Here is a 21,848-nt window from a genome sequence, read left to right on the forward strand (position 1 = left end):
TTATGGAAGCACATACTTCTTTTGCTTCTTTGAAAAATGCAAAAATGTGCTTCCATGAAAAACACGATTTTATTTCTTATGGAAGCACATATTTGCTTGTGCGAGAATCACAACTCGGGATAACATATGTGATTCTCGAAAAGAGAAAAAAGAGAAAACCGCAACCCTATTTCCGGGTTCCGGTTTTTTTCTAACTTTTTTGTTTTCATTTTTCCTCTTTTTTGTTTTTTAGGTTTCGGGCTTTTCTAGGTTTCTTTGCGATTTTTTTCATCAAAACCTATTAACATGTGATCTAGTTTGAAAAATCTCGACGCGACAAATCCAACGGTGAAACCGGCTATGGCTTTAGGTGCATGGTTCAAGAAATAAACATTTTAAACAAACAAATCTACGAAAAAAGAAAGACACCTCGGTGCAACAATTGGCGCACATGTAGTGCACCACATGTAAGAGCCTGAGAAGGCCATGGTGTTCATTACAAAGGATACCCCCAAAGAATTGATTTCAAAGTTTCTAGCAGGTAGGCCACTACATAGGGGCTGCCATCGAGTAAGCCAGACAATTGGAAGAATTCTATTCCGCTAATGGTGCACCTAATAGTCATTTTGCGCACCTAGCAATTACGGGCGAATCGATGTGCGCTAGTTCTTTTTTGCTCCCCTTTTTTTTGTCCTTTTCTGTTATTGATGTTTTTGTTTTGTTTCCTCTCTTTATCCTCCTACTTATTTCTTCTTTTTCCTTTACCCTTTGTTTTTTCTTCCTTACTCTTTACGATGTTTCCTTTTCATATATTATCTTTTATTACCGGATGAACATTTATAAAATATATGATGAACATTTATAAAATATATGATGCACATTTTTAAAATGCAATGACCATGTTTTCATTTTGGGCTTTTCATTCCTTTGAAATTTTTCCCTTTTCAATGTTTTAATGACTTGAAGAATTTCTTACGCAATGAACAATTTTAATTCAACTATGAAAATATTAAAATATGTGATGACCATATTTTGTTACACAATTGCCATACCTCTATTATTTATTAGTTATTTATTTATTTTTGCAAATTGAAAATGCTTCTATTCATCTTTTTGTGTTCTCTATTCTAAACCAACGAATAAAATGGCGTTACTCGGAATACTTTTCTCTTTGAGTCTCAAATATCATGTTTGAATTGCACCAGAACATCTCCCTCGCATGCTGAAATTAGATGATCTGTAACTCTGCATTACTCTCTATATATAGGGTAATGTATTATGCGGTTTATATTTGCTAAATAGGCGATGAGATAAATCCAAATAATGTGTTGGCAACCCAATGCACTAGTTCACTCAATCAAGCTCAAATTACAAGCTTAGGTGGTTGGATCAACGAACTAGAGAATTTGGGGAACCTAAGGAAGGAACTAGAGAATTTGGGGAACCTAAGGAAGGAACTAGAGGAGGAGGAATAAGAATAGTAGCCAGTCGGACAAGTCAATCAAGAAGAGGAAGACACCTTCAAGTGTTGTTGTATATCGCTCAATGCGCGTGCTAATGCCAGATCGACCACTAATGGTATGAGGGAATCGTCATAGCCATCAGTTAATCACGTGGCACAAGATCACATACTCTTTTTTCACACCTTTTTTTTTTCTTACGCAATGAACAATTTAAATTTAACTGTGCAAATATTAAAATATGTGATGACCATATTTTGCTACACAATTGCTACACGACATCCCATTACAAGTTTGACGTGCTCAATTTTTAATTGGCGAGTGCCTCGGCATGAAATAGGAGGTCTCGTCCAAGAAAGGAGAAGTGTCACATCGGTTCACGACGAGGGAACGGTCTCAGTCAGGAAAGGAGGTCTAGCGAGCTAAATTTAGTAACAACAGATGCATACCACGCCTAATTTACGTCTATAGAAAATCCAAGGATTTTTCTTAAAAGACATAAGTAGAAAAATACAGACCTCACATATATATAGGCATGCTTTTAGTACTAAAATTAGAGCTTGCTCCCTGAATAGAAATTGGACCTAGGTCGGTGGATGTTCTGGCCGGTCTTGTAGAAATGCATTCACCAAATTTAGCGTCTATGGAGCTCTAATGGGTCATGGCCTCACTATCACACCACTCGCCCCGACCCTGATTCACCTCCTATATAAATGTAATGCAATGCTAGCATCTCGATCAATACTAGTGTTGGTGGTCTAGCTATCAAAGAGAAATCGACAACAAGATGGCCGCCAAGCGAAAGGCCGGGTCGCTGCTAGTCGTCATCCTTGTGGTGGCGGTGGCCACATCATGTGTGCCGGTGGCCTCCGGGGATGAGAAGGCTGCTCCCACCTGCCTCACCGAGTACTCCAAGCTCTGTGGCAAGGGCGAGAAAAAGGACGTCGCGTGCACCGCCATGGTCGACAAGGCATGCGGCACTGAGGCAACCAGCGTCACCTTCATCGAGCGCTTGTTCACGGAGCTCGCCGAGGTCGGGGAAAAGAAGGAAGAAGCCTTTAATATACAAACGTCTGGAGGGCAGCGTGCCCTGAAAGAATCCGTCGACAAGCATGGTGGCTGCCCCGGCAACAAGACCGTCAAGGACTATTCTACCCAATGCGGCGCCGACTGTGACAAGGCATGCATGGAACCTACTTGCACCGACAACTGCAACGTCGAATGCCCATACATGGCTGCGAGATTTGGCTACATCATGGCCACCCCCGCCAATAAGAAAGCCATAGAGCAAGACATGGATTGCTTTAAGCGTTGCTCAAAGGAAAAGGATAGCTCAGATAACAAGTGTCGCGATACATGCAAGCTGATTTCTTCTACCCCGACACTTGGCTAGGCCAAAGTCGCTTGAAAATGCATCTATTTATTATTTATTTTTGCAAATTGAAAATGATTGTATTTTTCCGTATTGATTTATTCATGTGTTCCCATGTATTCATCTTTTTGTGTTCTCAATTCTAAACCAATGAATAAAAGGGCGTTACTCGGAATACTTTTCTCTGTGAGTCTCAAATGCCATAATGTTTGAATTGCACAAGAACGTCTCCCTTCCATACTGAAATTAGATGATCTGTAACTTTGCATTACTCTATACATATAGGGTAATGTATTATGTGGTTTATATTTGCTAAAATGGCGATGAGATAAATCCAAATAATGTGTTGGCAACCCAATGCACTAGTTCACTCAATCAATATCAAATTACAAGCTTAGGTGGTTGGATCAGCGAACTAGAGAATTTGGGGAACCTAAGGAAGGAACTAGAGAATTTGGGGAACCTAAGGAAGGAACTAGAGGAGGAGGAATAAGAATAGTAGCCAGTCGGACAAGTCAACCCAGAAGAGGAAGACACCTTCAAGTGTTGTTGTATATCGCTCAATGCGCGTGCTAATGCCAGATCGACCACTAATGGTATCAGGGAATCGTCATAGCCATCAGTTAATCACCTGGCACAAGATCACATACTCTTTTTTCACACCTATTTTTTTTTCTTAGGTCAGTTTTTTACCTACTTTTTTATCTAGGTCGTTTTTAAGTCATAACAATGTCGTGAAATTCAAACAAATGTTCTTGAATCCAAATAAATGGTTATGAAGTCAAACAAAAATCACGAGTTCAAAGATGTTGGTGAGTTCAGAATAATGTGCATGAATTCATGAAAATGTGCACTCATTTGAAAAAGAACATTAACTCAAAAATTATTCACAAATGAAAAAATTGTTCTTGGATTTTAAATATTTTTTATAAAGTGCAAACAATATTTATTAAATTTTCGTTTTGTTGTAATTTGTGAACGTTATTAGATTTTTTTAAACATGTGTGCTTTCTGGAAAATGACAAAAACAATGCTTATAAGGGAAAGAAAGATTTGTTTTTACGCGAATAAAACTGTTTCTTTTAAAAGGGAAAAAATAGTGCTTCCACAAGAAACACTATTTGCCTCTTATAGAAGCACATACTTCTTTTGCTTCTTCGAAAAATGCAAAAATGTGCTTCCATGAAAAACACGATTTTATTTCTTGCGGAAGCACATATTTGCTTGTGCGAGAATCACAACTCGGGATAACATACGTGATTCTCGAAAAGAGAAAAAAGAGAAAACCGCAACCCTATTTCCGAGTTCCGGTTTTTTTCTAACTTTTTTGTTTTCATTTTTCCTCTTTTTTGTTTTATAGGTTTCTGGCTTTTCTTGGTTTCTTTGCGATTTTTTTCGTCAAAACCTATTAACATGTGATCTAGTTTGAAAAATCTCAATGCAACAAATTCAACGGTGAAACCGGCTATGGCTTTAGATGCATGGTTCAAGAAATAAAAAATTTAAACAAACAAATCTAGAAAAAAAGAAAGACACCTAGGTGCAACAAGTGGCGCACATGCAATGCACCACATGTAAGAGCGTGATTAGGTGATGGTGTCTATTACAAAGGATACCCCTTAACAATTGATTTCAAAGTTTCTAGCAGGTAGGCCACTGCATAGGGGCTGTCATCGAGTAAGCCATCCAATTGGAATAATTCTATTCTGCTCATGGTGCACCTAATAGTCATTTTGCGCACCTAGCAATTACGGGCGAATCGATGTGCACTAGTTCTTTTTTGCTCCCCTGTTTTCTCCTTTTCTGTTAGTGATGTTTTTGTTTTGTTTCCTCTCTTTATCCTCCTACTTATGAAAAGGGCGTTAATCACCTGGCTTCTTTTTGTGTTCTCTATTCTAAACCAATGAATAAAAGGGCGTTACTCGGAATACTTTTCTCTGTGAGTCTCAAATGCCATAATGTTTGAATTGCACCAGAACGTCTCCCTCGCATACTGAAATTAGATGATCTGTAACTTAGCATTACTCTCTATATATAAGGTAATGTATTATGCGTTTTATATTTGCTAAAATGGCGATGAGATAAATCCAAATAATGTGTTGGCAACCCAATGCACTAGTTCACTCAGTCAATCTCAAATTACAAGCTTAGGTGGTTGGATCAGCGAACTATAGAATTTGGGGAACCTAAGGAAGGAACTAGAGAATTTGGGGAACCTAAGGAAGGAACTAGAGGAGGAGGAATAAGAATAGTAGCCAGTCGGACAAGTCAACCCAGAAGAGGAAGACACCTTCAAGTGTTGTTGTATATCGCTCAATGCGCGTGCTAATGCCAGATCGACCACTAATGGTATCAGGGAATCGTCATAGCCATCAGTTAATCACCTGGCACAAGATCACATACTCTTCTTTCACACCATTTTTTTTTCTTAGGTCAGTTTTTTACCTACTTTTTTGTCTAGGTCGTTTTTATGTCATAACAATGTCGTGAAATTCAAACAAATGTTCTTGACACCAAATAAATGGTTATGAATTCAAAAAATTCACGAGTTCAAAGATGTTGGTGAGTTCAGAAAAATGTGCATGAATTCATGAAAATGTTCACTCATTTGAAAAAGAACATTAACTCAAAAATTATTCGAAATAAAAAAATGTTCTTGGATTTTAAATATTTTTTGAAAAGTGCAAACAATACTTATTAAATTTTCATTTTGTTTTAATTTCTGAACATTATTAGATTTTTTTAAACATGTGTGCTTTTTGGAAAATGACAAAAACAATGCTTCCAAGGGAAACACAGATTTCTTTTTACGCGAAACAAAACTGTTTCTTTGAAAAGGGAAGAAATAGTACTTCCACAAGAAACACTATTTGCCTCTTATGGAAGCACATACTTCTTTTGCTTCTTCGAAAAATGCAAAAATGTGCTTCCATGAAAAACATGATTTTATTTCTTACGGAAGCACATATTTGCTTGTGCGAGAATCACAACTCGGGATAACATATGTGATTCTCGAAAAGAGAAAAAAGAGAAAACCGCAACCCTATTTCCGGGTTCCGGTTTTATTCTAACTTTTTTGTTTTCATTTTTCCTCTTTTTTTGTTTTTTAGGTTTCTGGCTTTTCTTGGTTTCTTTGCGATTTTTTTCGTCAAAAACTATTAACATGTGATCTAGTTTGAAAAATCTGGACGCGACAAATCCAACGGTCAAACCGGCTATGGCTTCAGATGCATGGTTCAGGAAATAAACATTTTAAACAAAAAAATCTACGAAAAAAAAGAAAGACACCTGGTTGCAACAAGTAGCGCACATGCAATGCACCACATGAAAAAGCCTGAGAAGGTGATGGTGTCCTTTACGAAGGATACCCCATAACAATTGATTTCAAAGTTTCTAGCACGTAGGCCACTGCATAGGGTCTGCCATCGAGTAAGCCATACAATTGGAAGAATTATATTCCTCTCATGGTGCACCTAATAGTCATTTTGCGCACCTAGCAATTACGGGCGAATCGATGTGCGCTAGTTCTTTTTTGCTCCCCTTTTTTTGTCCTTTTCTGTTAGTGATGTTTTTGTTTTGTTTCCTCTCTTTATCCTCCTACTTCTTTCTTGTTTTTTCCTTTACCATTTGTTTTTTCTTACTTAATTTTTACAATGTTTCCTTTTCATATATTATCTTTTATTAACGGATGAACATTTATAAAATATATGATGAACATTTTTAAAATGCAATGACCATGTTTTCATTTTCGGCTTTTCACTCCTTAGATAATTTTCCCTTTTCAATGTTTTAATGACTTGAAGAATTTCTTACGCAATGAACAATTTTAATTCAACTATGAAAATATTAAAATATGTGATGACCATATTTTGTTACACAATTGCCATACCTCTATTATTTATTAATTTTTTATTTATTTTTGCAAATTGAAAATGCTTCTATTCATCTTTTTGTGTTCTCTATTCTAAACCAATGAATAAAAGGGCGTTACTCGGAATACTTTTCTCTCTGAGTCTCAAATGTCATGTTTGAATTGCACCAGAACATCTCCCTCGCATGCTGAAATTAGATGATCTGTAACTCTGCATTACTCTATATATATAGGGTAATGTATTATGCGGTTTATATTTGCTAAATAGGCGATGAGATAAATCCAAATAATGTGTTGGCAACCCAATGCACTAGTTCACTCAATCAAGCTCAAATTACAAGCTTAGGTGGTTGGATCAGCGAACTAGAGAATTTGGGGAACCTAAGGAAGGAACTTGAGAATTTGGGGAACCTAAGAAAGGAACTAGAGGAGGAGGAATAAGAATAGTAGCCAGTCGGACAAGTCAATCAAGAAGAGGAAGACACCTTCAAGTGTTGTTGTATATCGCTCAATGCGCGTGCTAATGCTAGATCGACCACTAATGGTATGAGGGAATCGTCATAGCCATCTGTTAATCGCCTGGCACAAGATCACATACTCTTTTTTCACACCTTTTTTTTTCTTAGGTCAGGTTTTACCTACTTTTTTATCTAGGTCGTTTTTAAGTCAGAACAATGTCTTGAGATTCAAACTAATGTTCTTGAATCCAACTAAATGGTTATGAATTCAAAAAAAAATTCACGAGTTCAAAGATGTTGGTGAGTTCAGAAAAATGTGCATGAATTCATGAAAATGTTCAGTCGTCCGAAAAAGAACATTGACTCAAAAATTATTCGCAAATGAAAAAAATGTTCTTGGATTTTAAATATTTTTTGAAAAGTGGAAACGATATTTATTAAATTTTCATTTTGTTGTAATTTGTGAACTTTATTATATTTTTTTCAACATGTGTGCTTTTTGGAAAATGACAAAAATAGTGCTTCCAAGGGAAAAAAGATTTGTTTTTACGCGAAACAAAACTGTTTCTTTGAAAAGGGAAAAAATAGTGCTTCCACAAGAAACACTATTTGCCTCTTATGGAAGCACATACTTCTTTTGCTTCTTTGAAAAATGCAAAAATGTGTTTCCATGAAAAACACGATTTTATTTCTTACGGAAGCACATATTTGCTTGTGCGAGAATCACAACTCGGGATAACATATGTGATTCTAGAAAAGAGAAAAAAGAGAAAACCGCAACCCTATTTCCGGGTTCCGATTTTTTTCTAACTTTTTTGTTTTCATTTTTCCTCTTTTTTGTTTTTTAGGTTTCGGGCTTTTCTAGGTTTCTTTGCGATTTTTTTCATCAAAACCTATTAACATGTGATCTAGTTTGAAAAATCTCGACGCGACAAATCCAACGGTGAAACCGGCTATGGCTTTAGATGCATGGTTCAAGAAATAAACATTTTAAACAAACAAATCTACGAAAAAAAGAAAGACACCTCGGTGCAACAATTGGCGCACATGTAGTGCACCACATGTAAGAGCCTGAGAAGGCCATGGTGTTCATTACAAAGGATACCCCCAAAGAATTGATTTCAAAGTTTCTAGCAGGTAGGCCACTACATAGGGGCTGCCATCGAGTAAGCCATACAATTGGAAGAATTCTATTCCGCTCGTGGTGCACCTAATAGTCATTTTGCGCACCTAGCAATTACGGGCGAATCGATGTGCGCTAGTTCTTTTTTGCTCCCCTTTTTTTGTCCTTTTCTGTTATTGATGTTTTTGTTTTGTTTCCTCTCTTTATCCTCCTACTTATTTCTTCTTTTTCCTTTACCCTTTGTTTTTTCTTCCTTACTCTTTACGATGTTTCCTTTTCACATATTATCTTTTATTACTGGATGAACATTTATAAAATATATGATGCACATTTTTAAAATGCAATGACCATGTTTTCATTTTGGGCTTTTCATTCCTTAGAAATTTTTCCCTTTTCAATGTTTTAATGACTTGAAGAATTTCTTACGCAATGAATTTTTTTAATTCAACTATGAAAATATTAAAATATGTGATGACCATATTTTGTTACACAATTGCCATACCTCTATTATTTATTAGTTATTTATTTATTTTTGCAAATTGAAAATGCTTCTATTCATCTTTTTGTGTTCTCTATTCTAAACCAACGAATAAAATGGCGTTACTCGGAATACTTTTCTCTTTGAGTCTCAAATATCATGTTTGAATTGCACCAGAACATCTCCCTCGCATGCTGAAATTAGATGATCTGTAACTCTGCATTACTCTATATATAGAGTAATGTATTATGCGGTTTATATTTGCTAAATAGGCGATGAGATAAATCCAAATAATGTGTTGGCAACCCAATGCACTAGTTCACTCAATCAAGCTCAAATTACAAGCTTAGGTGGTTGGATCAACGAACTAGAGAATTTGGGGAACCTAAGGAAGGAACTAGAGAATTTGGGGAACCTAAGGAAGGAACTAGAGGAGGAGGAATAAGAATAGTATCTAGTCGGACAAGTCAATCAAGAAGAGGAAGACACCTTCAAGTGTTGTTGTATATCGCTCAATGCGCGTGCTAATGCCAGATCGACCACTAATGGTATGAGGGAATCGTCATAGCATTCAGTTAATCACCTGGAACAAGATCACATACTCTTTTTTCACACCTTTTTTTTCTTAAATCAGGTTTTACCTACTTTTTTATCTAGGTCGTTTTTAAGTCAGAACAATGTCTTGAGATTCAAACAAATGTTCTTGAATCCAAATAAATGGTTATGAATTCAAAAAAAAATTCACGAGTTCAAAGATGTTGGTGAGTTCAGAAAAATGTGCATGAATTCTTGAAAATGTTCACTCGTCCGAAAAAGAACATTAACGCAAAAATTATTTGCAAATGAAGAAAATGTTCTTGGATTTTAAATATTTTTTGCAAAGTGAAAACAATATTTATTAAATTTTCATTTTGTTGTAATTTCTGAACTTTATTAGATTTTTTTCCAACATGTGTGCTTTTTGGAAAATGACAAAAACAGTGCTTCCAAGGGAAACAAAGATTTGTTTTTACGCAAAACAAAATTGTTTCTTTGAAAACGGAAAAAATAGTGCTTCCACAAGAAACACTATTTGCCTCTTATGGAAGCACATACTTCTTTTGCTTCTTTGAAAAATGCAAAAATGTGCTTCCATGAAAAACCCGATTTTATTTCTTACGGAAGCACATATTTGCTTGTGCGAGAATCACAACTCGGGATAACATATGTGATTCTCGAAAAGAGAAAAAAGAGAAAACCGCAACCCTATTTTCGGGTTCCGGTTTTTTTCTAACTTTTTTGTTTTCATTTTTCCTCTTTTTTGTTTTTTAGGTTTCTGGCTTTTCTAGGTTTCTTTGCGATTTTTTTCATCAAAACCTATTAACATGTGATCTAGTTTGACAAATCTCGACGCGACAAATCCAACGGTGAAACCGGCTATGGCTTTAGATGCATGGTTCAAGAAATAAACATTTTAAACAAACAAATCTACGAAAAAAAGAAAGACACCTCGGTGCAACAATTGGCGCACATGTAGTGCACCACATGTAAGAGCCTGAGAAGGCCATGGTGTTCATTACAAAGGATACCCCCAAAGAATTGATTTCAAAGTTTCTAACAGGTAGGACAGTGCATAGGGGCTGCCATCGAGTAAGCCATACAATTGGAAGAATTCTATTCCGCTCATGGTGCACCTAATAGTCATTTTGCGCACCTAGCAATTACAGGCGAATCGATGTGCGCTAGTTCTTTTTCGCTCCCCTTTTTTTGTCCTTTTCTGTTAGTGATGTTTTTGTTTTGTTTCCTCTCTTTATCCTCCTACTTATTTCTTGTTTTTTCCATTACCCTTTGTTTTTTCATCCTTACTTTTTACGATGTTTCCTTTTCATATATTATCTTTTATTACCGGATGAACATTTATAAAATATATGATGAACATTTTTAACATGCAATGACCATGTTTTCATTTTCGGCTTTTCATTCCTTAGATAGTTTTCCCTTTTCAATGTTTTAATGACTTGAAGAATTTCTTACGCAATGAACAATTTAAATTTAACTGTGCAAATATTAAAATATGTGATGACCATATTTTGCTACACAATTGCTACACGACATCCCATTACAAGTTTGACGTGCTCAATTTTTAATTGGCGAGTGCCTCGGCATGAAATAGGAGGTCTCGTCCAAGAAAGGAGAAGTGTCACATCGGTTCACGACGAGGGAACGGTCTCAGTCAGGAAAGGAGGTCTAGCGAGCTAAATTTAGTAACAAAAGATGCATACCACGCCTAATTTACGTCTATAGAAAATCCAAGGATTTTTCTTAAAAGACATAAGTAGAAAAATACACACCTCACATATATATAGGCATGCTTTTAGTACTAAAATTAGAGCTTGCTCCCTGAATAGAAATTGGACCTAGGTCGGTGGATGTTCTGGCCGGTCTTGTAGAAATGCATTCACCAAATTTAGCGTCTATGGAGCTCTAATGGGTCATGGCCTCACTATCACACCACTCGCCCCGACCCTGATTCACCTCCTATATAAATGTAATGCAATGCTAGCATCTCGATCAATACTAGTGTTGGTGGTCTAGCTATCAAAGAGAAATCGACAACAAGATGGCCGCCAAGCGAAAGGCCGGGTCGCTGCTAGTCGTCATCCTTGTGGTGGCGGTGGCCACATCATGTGTGCCGGTGGCCTCCGGGGATGAGAAGGCTGCTCCCACCTGCCTCACCGAGTACTCCAAGCTCTGTGGCAAGGGCGAGAAAAAGGACGTCGCGTGCACCGCCATGGTCGACAAGGCATGCGGCACTGAGGCAACCAGCGTCACCTTCATCGAGCGCTTGTTCACGGAGCTCGCCGAGGTCGGGGAAAAGAAGGAAGAAGCCTTTAATATACAAACGTCTGGAGGGCAGCGTGCCCTGAAAGAATCCATCGACAAGCATGGTGGCTGCCCCGGCAACAAGACCGTCAAGGACTATTCTACCCAATGCGGCGCCGACTGTGACAAGGCATGCATGGAACCTACTTGCACCGACCACTGCAACGTCGAATGCCCATACATGGCTGCGAGATTTGGCTACATCATGGCCACCCCCGCCAATAAGAAAGCCATAGAGCAAGACATGGATTGCTTTAAGCGTTGCTCAAAGGAAAAGGATAGCTCAGATAACAAGTGTCGCGATACATGCAAGCTGATTTCTTCTACCCCGACACTTGGCTAGGCCAAAGTCGCTTGAAAATGCATCTATTTATTATTTATTTTTGCAAATTGAAAATGATTGTATTTTACCGTATTGATTTATTCATGTGTTCCCATGTATTCATCTTTTTGTGTTCTCAATTCTAAACCAATGAATAAAAGGGCGTTACTCGGAATACTTTTCTCTGTGAGTCTCAAATGCCATAATGTTTGAATTGCACAAGAACGTCTCCCTTCCATACTGAAATTAGATGATCTGTAACTTTGCATTACTCTATACATATAGGGTAATGAATTATGTGGTTTATATTTGCTAAAATGGCGATGAGATAAATCCAAATAATGTGTTGGCAACCCAATGCACTAGTTCACTCAATCAATATCAAATTACAAGCTTAGGTGGTTGGATCAGCGAACTAGAGAATTTGGGGAACCTCAGGAAGGAACTAGAGAATTTGGGGAACCTAAGGAAGGAACTAGAGGAGGAGGAATAAGAATAGTAGCCAGTCGGACAAGTCAACCCAGAAGAGGAAGACACCTTCAAGTGTTGTTGTATATCGCTCAATGCGCGTGCTAATGCCAGATCGACCACTAATGGTATCAGGGAATCGTCATAGCCATCAGTTAATCACCTGGCACAAGATCACATACTCTTTTTTCACACCTATTTTTTTTCTTAGGTCAGTTTTTTACCTACTTTTTTATCTAGGTCGTTTTTAAGTCATAACAATGTCGTGAAATTCAAACAAATGTTCTTGAATCCAAATAAATGGTTATGAAGTCAAACAAAAATCACGAGTTCAAAGATGTTGGTGAGTTCAGAATAATGTGCATGAATTCATGAAAATGTGCACTCATTTGAAAAAGAACATTAACTCAAAAATTATTCACAAATGAAAAAATTGTTCTTGGATTTTAAATATTTTTTATAAAGTGCAAACAATATTTATTAAATTTTCGTTTTGTTGTAATTTGTGAACGTTATTAGATTTTTTTAAACATGTGTGCTTTCTGGAAAATGACAAAAACAATGCTTATAAGGGAAAGAAAGATTTGTTTTTACGCGAATAAAACTGTTTCTTTTAAAAGGGAAAAAATAGTGCTTCCACAAGAAACACTATTTGCCTCTTATAGAAGCACATACTTCTTTTGCTTCTTCGAAAAATGGAAAAATGTGCTTCCATGAAAAACACGATTTTATTTCTTGCGGAAGCACATATTTGCTTGTGCGAGAATCACAACTCGGGATAACATACGTGATTCTCGAAAAGAGAAAAAAGAGAAAACCGCAACCCTATTTCCGAGTTCCGGTTTTTTTCTAACTTTTTTGTTTTCATTTTTCCTCTTTTTTGTTTTATAGGTTTCTGGCTTTTCTTGGTTTCTTTGCGATTTTTTTCGTCAAAACCTATTAACATGTGATCTAGTTTGAAAAATCTCAATGCAACAAATTCAACGGTGAAACCGGCTATGGCTTTAGATGCATGGTTCAAGAAATAAAAAATTTAAACAAACAAATCTAGAAAAAAAGAAAGACACCTAGGTGCAACAAGTGGCGCACATGCAATGCACCACATGTAAGAGCCTGATTAGGTGATGGTGTCTATTACAAAGGATACCCCTTAACAATTGATTTCAAAGTTTCTAGCAGGTAGGCCACTGCATAGGGGCTGTCATCGAGTAAGCCATCCAATTGGAATAATTCTATTCTGCTCATGGTGCACCTAATAGTCATTTTGCGCACCTAGCAATTACGGGCGAATCGATGTGCACTAGTTCTTTTTTGCTCCCCTGTTTTCTCCTTTTCTGTTAGTGATGTTTTTGTTTTGTTTCCTCTCTTTATCCTCCTACTTATGAAAAGGGCGTTAATCACCTCGCTTCTTTTTGTGTTCTCTATTCTAAACCAATGAATAAAAGGGCGTTACTCGGAATACTTTTCTCTGTGAGTCTCAAATGCCATAATGTTTGAATTGCACCAGAACGTCTCCCTCGCATACTGAAATTAGATGATCTGTAACTTAGCATTACTCTATATATATAAGGTAATGTATTATGCGTTTTATATTTGCTAAAATGGCGATGAGATAAATCCAAATAATGTGTTGGCAACCCAATGCACTAGTTCACTCAATCAATCTCAAATTACAAGCTTAGGTGGTTGGATCAGCGAACTAGAGAATTTGGGGAACCTAAGGAAGGAACTAGAGAATTTGGGGAACCTAAGGAAGGAACTAGAGGAGGAGGAATAAGAATAGTAGCCAGTCGGACAAGTCAACCCAGAAGAGGAAGACACCTTCAAGTGTTGTTGTATATCGCTCAATGCGCGTGCTAATGCCAGATCGACCACTAATGGTATCAGGGAATCGTCATAGCCATCAGTTAATCACCTGGCACAAGATCACATACTCTTTTTTCACACCTATTTTTTTTCTTAGGTCAGTTTTTTACCTACTTTTTTATCTAGGTCGTTTTTAAGTCATAACAATGTCGTGAAATTCAAACAAATGTTCTTGAATCCAAATAAATGGTTATGAAGTCAAACAAAAATCACGAGTTCAAAGATGTTGGTGAGTTCAGAATAATGTGCATGAATTCATGAAAATGTGCACTCATTTGAAAAAGAACATTAACTCAAAAATTATTCACAAATGAAAAAATTGTTCTTGGATTTTAAATATTTTTTATAAAGTGCAAACAATATTTATTAAATTTTCGTTTTGTTGTAATTTGTGAACGTTATTAGATTTTTTTTAAACATGTGTGCTTTTTGGAAAATGACAAAAACAATGCTTCCAAGGGAAACACAGATTTCTTTTTACGCGAAACAAAACTGTTTCTTTGAAAAGGGAAGAAATAGTACTTCCACAAGAAACACTATTTGCCTCTTATGGAAGCACATACTTCTTTTGCTTCTTCGAAAAATGCAAAAATGTGCTTCCATGAAAAACATGATTTTATTTCTTACGGAAGCACATATTTGCTTGTGCGAGAATCACAACTCGGGATAACATATGTGATTCTCGAAAAGAGAAAAAAGAGAAAACCGCAACCCTATTTCCGGGTTCCGGTTTTATTCTAACTTTTTTGTTTTCATTTTTCCTCTTTTTTTGTTTTTTAGGTTTCTGGCTTTTCTTGGTTTCTTTGCGATTTTTTTCGTCAAAAACTATTAACATGTGATCTAGTTTGAAAAATCTGGACGCGACAAATCCAACGGTCAAACCGGCTATGGCTTCAGATGCATGGTTCAGGAAATAAACATTTTAAACAAAAAAATCTACGAAAAAAAAGAAAGACACCTGGTTGCAACAAGTAGCGCACATGCAATGCACCACATGAAAAAGCCTGAGAAGGTGATGGTGTCCTTTACGAAGGATACCCCATAACAATTGATTTCAAAGTTTCTAGCACGTAGGCCACTGCATAGGGTCTGCCATCGAGTAAGCCATACAATTGGAAGAATTATATTCCTCTCATGGTGCACCTAATAGTCATTTTGCGCACCTAGCAATTACGGGCGAATCGATGTGCGCTAGTTCTTTTTTGCTCCCCTTTTTTTGTCCTTTTCTGTTAGTGATGTTTTTGTTTTGTTTCCTCTCTTTATCCTCCTACTTCTTTCTTGTTTTTTCCTTTACCATTTGTTTTTTCTTACTTAATTTTTACAATGTTTCCTTTTCATATATTATCTTTTATTAACGGATGAACATTTATAAAATATATGATGAACATTTTTAAAATGCAATGACCATGTTTTCATTTTCGGCTTTTCACTCCTTAGATAATTTTCCCTTTTCAATGTTTTAATGACTTGAAGAATTTCTTACGCAATGAACAATTTTAATTCAACTATGAAAATATTAAAATATGTGATGACCATATTTTGTTACACAATTGCCATACCTCTATTATTTATTAGTTATTTATTTATTTTTGCAAATTGAAAATGTTTCTATTCATCTTTTTGTGTTCTCTATTCTAAACCAACGAATAAAATGGCGTTACTCGGAATACTTTTCTCTCTGAGTCTCAAATATCATGTTTGAATTGCACCAGAACATCTCCCTCGCATGCTGAAATTAGATGATCTGTAACTCTGCATTACTCTATATATATAGGGTAATGTATTATGCGGTTTATATTTGCTAAATAGGCGATGAGATAAATCCAAATAATGTGTTGGCAACCCAATGCACTAGTTCACTCAATCAAGCTCAAATTACAAGCTTAGGTGGTTGTATCAACGAACTAGATAATTTGGGGAACCTAAGGAAGGAACTAGAGAATTTGGGGAACCTAAGGAAGGAACTAGAGGAGGAGGAATAAGAATAGTAGCCAGTCGGACAAGTCAATCAAGAAGAGGAAGACACCTTCAAGTGTTGTTGTATATCGCTCAATGCACGTGCTAATGCCAGATCGACCACTAATGGTATGAGGGAATCGTCATAGCCATTAGTTAATCACCTGGCACAAGATCACATACTCTTTTTTCACACCTTTTTTTTCTTAGGTCAGGTTTTACCTACTTTTTTATCTAGGTCGTTTTTAAGTCAGAACAATGTCTTGAGATTCAAACAAATGTTCTTGAATCCAAATAAATGGTTATGATTTCAAAAAAAAATTCACGAGTTCAAAGATGTTGGTGAGTTCAGAAAAATGTGCATGAATTCATGAAAATGTTCAGTCGTCCGAAAAAGAACATTGACTCAAAAATTATTCGCAAATGAAAAAAATGTTCTTGGATTTTAAATACTTTTTGAAAAGTGGAAACGATATTTATTAAATTAGACGATCTGTAACTTTGCATTACTCTCTATATATAGGGTAATGTATTATGCGGTTTATATTTGCTAAATAGGCGATGAGATAAATCCAAATAATGTGTTGGCAACCCAATGCACTAGTTCACTCAATCAAGCTCAAATTACAAGCTTAGGTGGTTGGATCAGCGAACTAGAGAATTTGGGGAACCTAAGGAAGGAACTAGAGAATTTGGGGAACCTAAGAAAGGAACTAGAGGAGGAGGAATAAGAATAGTAGCCAGTCGGACAAGTCAATCAAGAAGAGGAAGACACCTTCAAGTGTTGTTGTATATCGCTCAATGCGCGTGCTAATGCCAGATCGATCACTAATGGTATGAGGGAATCGTCATAGCCATTAGTTAATCGCCTGGCACAAGATCACATACTCTTTTTTCACACCTTTTTTTTTCTTAGGTCAGGTTTTACCTAGTTTTTTATCTAGGTCGTTTTTAAGTCAGAACAATGTCTCGAGATTCAAAAAAATGTTCTTGAATCCAACTAAATGGTTATGAATTCAAAAAAAAATTCACGAGTTCAAAGATGTTGGTGAGTTCAGAAAAATGTGCATGAATTCATGAAAATGTTCAGTCGTCCGAAAAAGAACATTGACTCAAAAATTATTCACAATTGAAAAAATTGTTCTTGGATTTTAAATATTTTTTGAAAAGTGGAAACGATATAAATTAAATTTTCATTTTGTTGTAATTTGTGAACTTTATTATATTTTTTTCCAACATGTGTGCTTTTTGGAAAATGACAAAAACAACTTCCAAGGGAAACAAAGATTTGTTTTTACGCGAAACAAAATAGTTTCTTTGAAAACGGAAAAAATAGTACTTCCACAAGAAACACTATTTGCCTCTTATGGAAGCACATACTTCTTTTGCTTCTTTGAAAAATGCAAAAATGTGCTTCCATGAAAAACACGATTTTATTTCTTACGGAAGCACATATTTGCTTGTGCGAGAACCACAACTCGGGATGACATATGTGATTCTCGAAAAGAGAAAAAAGAGAAAACCGCAACCCTATTTCCGGGTTCCGGTTTTTTTCTAACTTTTTTGTTTTCATTTTTCCTCTTTTTTGTTTTTTTAGGTTTCTTTGCGATTTTTTTCGTCAAAACCTATTAACATGTGATCTAGTTTTAAAAATCTCGACGCGACAAATCCAACGGTGAAACCGGCTATGGCTTTAGATGCATGGTTCAAGAAATAAACATTTTAAACAAAAAATCTACGAAAAAAAGAAAGACACCTCGGTGCAATAATTGGCGCACATGTAGTGCACCACATGTAAGAGCCTGAGAAGGCCATGGTGTTCATTACAAAGGATACCCCTAAACAATTGATTTCAAAGTTTCTAGCATGTAGGACACTGCATAGGGGTGCCATCGAGTAAGCCATACAATTGGAAGAATTCTATTCTGCTCATGGTGCACCTAATAGTCATTTTGCGCACCTAGCAATTACGGGCGAATCGATGTGTGCTAGTTCTTTTTTGCGCACCGACCACTGCAACCTCGACTGCCCATACATGGCTGCGAGATTTGGCTACATCATGGCCACCGCCGCCAATAAGAAAGCCATAGAGCAAGACATGGATTGCTTTAAGCGTTGCTCAAAGGAAAAGGATAGCTCAGATAACAAGTGTCGCGATACATGCAAGCTGATTTCTTCTAACCCGACACTTGGCTAGGCCAAAGTCGCTCGAAAATGCATCTATTTATTATTTATTTTTGCAAATTGAAAATGCTTGTATTCTACCATATTGATTTATTCATGTGTTCGCATGTATTCATCTTTTTGTGTTCTCAATTCTAAACCAATGAATAAAAGGGCGGAATACTTTTCTCTGTGAGTCTCAAATGCCATAATGTTTGAATTGCACCAGAACGTCTCCCTCGCATACTGAAATTAGATGATCTGTAACTTTGCATTACTCTATACATATAGGGTAATGTATTATGCGGTTTATATTTGCTAAAATGGCGATGAGATAAATCCAAATAATGTGTTGGCAACCCAATGCACTAGTTCACTCAATCAATCTCAAATTACAAGCTTAGGTGGTTGGATCAGCGAACTAGAGAATTTGGGGAACCTAAGGAAGGAACTAGAGAATTTGGGAAACCTATGGAAGGAACTAGAGGAGGAGGAATAAGAATAGTAGCTAGTCGGACAACTCAACACAGAAGAGGAAGACACCTTCAAGTGTTGTTGTATATCGCTCAATGCGCGTGCTAATGCCAGATCGACCACTAATGGTATCAGGGAATCATCATAGCCATCAGTTAATCACCTGGCACAAGATCACGTACTCTTTTTTCACACCTATTTTTTTTTCTTAGGTCAGTTTTTTACCTACTTTTTTATCTAGGTCGTTTTTAAGTCATAACAATGTCGTGAAATTCAAACAAATGTTCTTGACTCCAAATAAACGGTTATGAATTCAAAAAAATTCACGAGTTCAAAGATGTTGGTGAGTTCAGAAAAATGTGCATGAATTCATGAAAATGTTCACTCATTTGAAAAAGAACATTAACTCAAAAATTATTCGCAAATGAAAAAAATGTTCTTGGATTTTAAATATTTTTTGAAAAGTGCAAACAATACTTATTAAATTTTCATTTTGTTTTAATTCGTGAACATTATTAGATTTTTTTAAACATGTGTGCTTTTTGGAAAATGACAAAAACAGTGCTTCCAAGGGAAACACAGATTTCTTTTTACGCGAAACAAAACTGTTTCTTTGAAAAGGGAAAAAAATTGTACTTCCACAAGAAACACTATTTGCCTCTTATGGAAGCACATACTTCTTTTGCTTCTTTGAAAAATGCAAAAATGTGCTTCCATGAAAAACATGATTTTATTTCTTACGGAAGCACATATTTGCTTGTGCGAGAATCACAACTCGGGATAACATATGTGATTCTCGTAAAGAGAAAAAAGAGAAAACCGCAACCCTATTTCCGGGTTCCGGTTTTTTTCTAACTTTTTTGTTTTCATTTTCCTCTTTTTTTGTTTTTTAGGTTTCTGGCTTTTGTAGGTTTCTTTGCGATTTTTTTCGTCAAAAACTATTAACATGTGATCTAGTTTGAAAAATTTGGACGCGACAAATCCAACGGTCAAACCGGCTATGGCTTTAGATGCTTGGTTCAAGAAATAAACATTTTAAACAAAAAAATCTACGAAAAAAAGAAAGACACTTGGTTGCAACAAGTAGCGCACATGCAATGCACCACATGTAAAAGCCTGAGAACGTGATGGTGTCCTTTACGAAGGATGCCCCATAACAATTGATTTCAAAGTTTCTAGCACGTAGGCCACTGCATAGGGCCTGCCATCGAGTAAGCCATACAATTGGAAGAATTCTATTCCTCTCATGGTGCACCTAATAGTCATTTTGCGCACCTAGCAATTACGGGCGAATCGATGTGCGCTAGTTCTTTTTTGCTCCCCTTTTTTTGTCCTTTTCTGTTAGTGATGTTTTTGTTTTGTTTCCTCTCTTTATCCTCCTACTTATTTCTTGTTTTTTCCTTTACCCTTTGTTTTTTCTTACTTAATTTTTACGATGTTTCCTTTTCATAGATTATCTTTTATTACCGGATGAACATTTATAAAATATATGATGAACATTTTTAAAATGCAATGACCATGTTTTCATTTTCGGCTTTTCATTCCTTAGATATTTTTCCCTTTTCAATGTTTTAATGACTTGAAGAATTTCTTACGCAATGAACAATTTTAATTCAAATATGAAAATATGAAAATATGTGATAACCATATTTTGTTACACAATTGCCATACCTCTATTATTTATTAATTTTTTATTTATTTTTGCAAATTGAAAATGCTTCTATTCATCTTATTGTGTTCTCTATTCTAAACCAATGAATAAAAGGGCGTTACTCGGAATACTTTTCTCTCTGAGTCTCAAATGTCATGTTTGAATTGCACCAGAACATCTCCCTCACATACTGAAATTAGATGATCTGTAACTTTGCATTACTCGATATATATAGGGTAATGTATTATGCGGTTTATATTTGCTAAATAGGCGATGAGATAAATCCAAATAATGTGTTGGCAACCCAATGCACTAGTTCACTCAATCAAGCTCAAATTACAAGCTTAGGTGGTTGGATGAGCGAACTAGAGAATTTGGGGGACCTAAGGAAGGAACTAGAGAATTTGGGGAACCTAAGGAAGGAACTAGAGGAGGAGGAATAAGAATAGTAGCCAGTCAGACAAGTCAATCAAGAAGAGGAAGACACCTTCAAGTGTTGTTGTATATCGCTCAATGTGCGTGCTAATGCCAGATCGACCACTAATGGTATGAGGGAATCGTCATAGCCATTAGTTAATCGCCTGGCACAAGATCACATACTCTTTTTTCACACTTTTTTTTTCTTAGGTCAGGTTTTACCTACTTTTTTATCTAGGTCGTTTTTAAGTCATAACAATGTCGTGAAATTCAAACAAATGTTCTTGAATCCCAATAAATGGTTATGAAGTCCAAAAAAAATCATGAGTTCAAAGATGCTGGTGAGTTCAAAAAAATGTGCATGAATTCATGAAAATGTTCACTCATTTGAAAAAGAACATTAACTCAAAAATTATTCACAAATGAAAAAATTGTTCTTGGATTTTAATTTTTTTTCATAAAGTGCAAACAATATTTATTAAATTTTCATTTTGTTGTAATTTGTGAACGTTATTAGATTTTTTTAAACATGTGTGCTTTTTGGAAAATGACAAAAACAGTGCTTCCAAGGGAAACAAAGATTTGTTTTTACGCGAAACGAAACTGTTTCTTTTAAAAGGGAAAAAATAGTGCTTCCACAAGAAACACTATTTGCCTCTTATGGAAGCACATACTTCTTTTGCTTCTTCGAAAAATGCAAAAATGTGCTTCCATGAAAAACACGATTTTATTTCTTGCGGAAGCACATATTTGCTTGTGCGAGAATCACAACTCGGGATAACATACGTGATTCTCGAAAAGAGAAAAAAGAGAAAACCGCAACCCTATTTCCGGGTTCTGGTTTTTTTCTAACTTTTTTGTTTTCATTTTTCCTCTTTTTTGTTTTTTAGGTTTCTGGCTTTTCTTGGTTTCTTTGCGATTTTTTTCG

The 21,848-nt window shown here is 36.1% G+C and overlaps 2 protein-coding genes across 2 annotated transcripts; both read left to right on the forward strand.

The window, feature by feature from the left end:
- The first annotated feature begins 2,068 nt into the window (after positions 1-2,068).
- On the forward strand, positions 2,069-2,882 carry LOC123440729. The gene has a single exon (XM_045117276.1). It carries the CDS (start codon positions 2,227-2,229, stop codon positions 2,830-2,832), a length of 606 nt encoding a protein of 201 aa, XP_044973211.1. The 5' UTR covers positions 2,069-2,226; the 3' UTR covers positions 2,833-2,882.
- Positions 2,883-11,182: 8,300 nt separating this feature from the next.
- LOC123440730 lies at positions 11,183-12,106 on the forward strand. The gene has a single exon (XM_045117277.1). It carries the CDS (start codon positions 11,341-11,343, stop codon positions 11,944-11,946), a length of 606 nt encoding a protein of 201 aa, XP_044973212.1. The 5' UTR covers positions 11,183-11,340; the 3' UTR covers positions 11,947-12,106.
- The last annotated feature ends 9,742 nt before the right edge of the window (positions 12,107-21,848 follow it).

The sequence above is a fragment of the Hordeum vulgare genome, chromosome 3H, assembly GCF_904849725.1.
Source record: "Hordeum vulgare subsp. vulgare chromosome 3H, MorexV3_pseudomolecules_assembly, whole genome shotgun sequence".
Classification (NCBI taxonomy): domain Eukaryota; kingdom Viridiplantae; phylum Streptophyta; class Magnoliopsida; order Poales; family Poaceae; genus Hordeum; species Hordeum vulgare.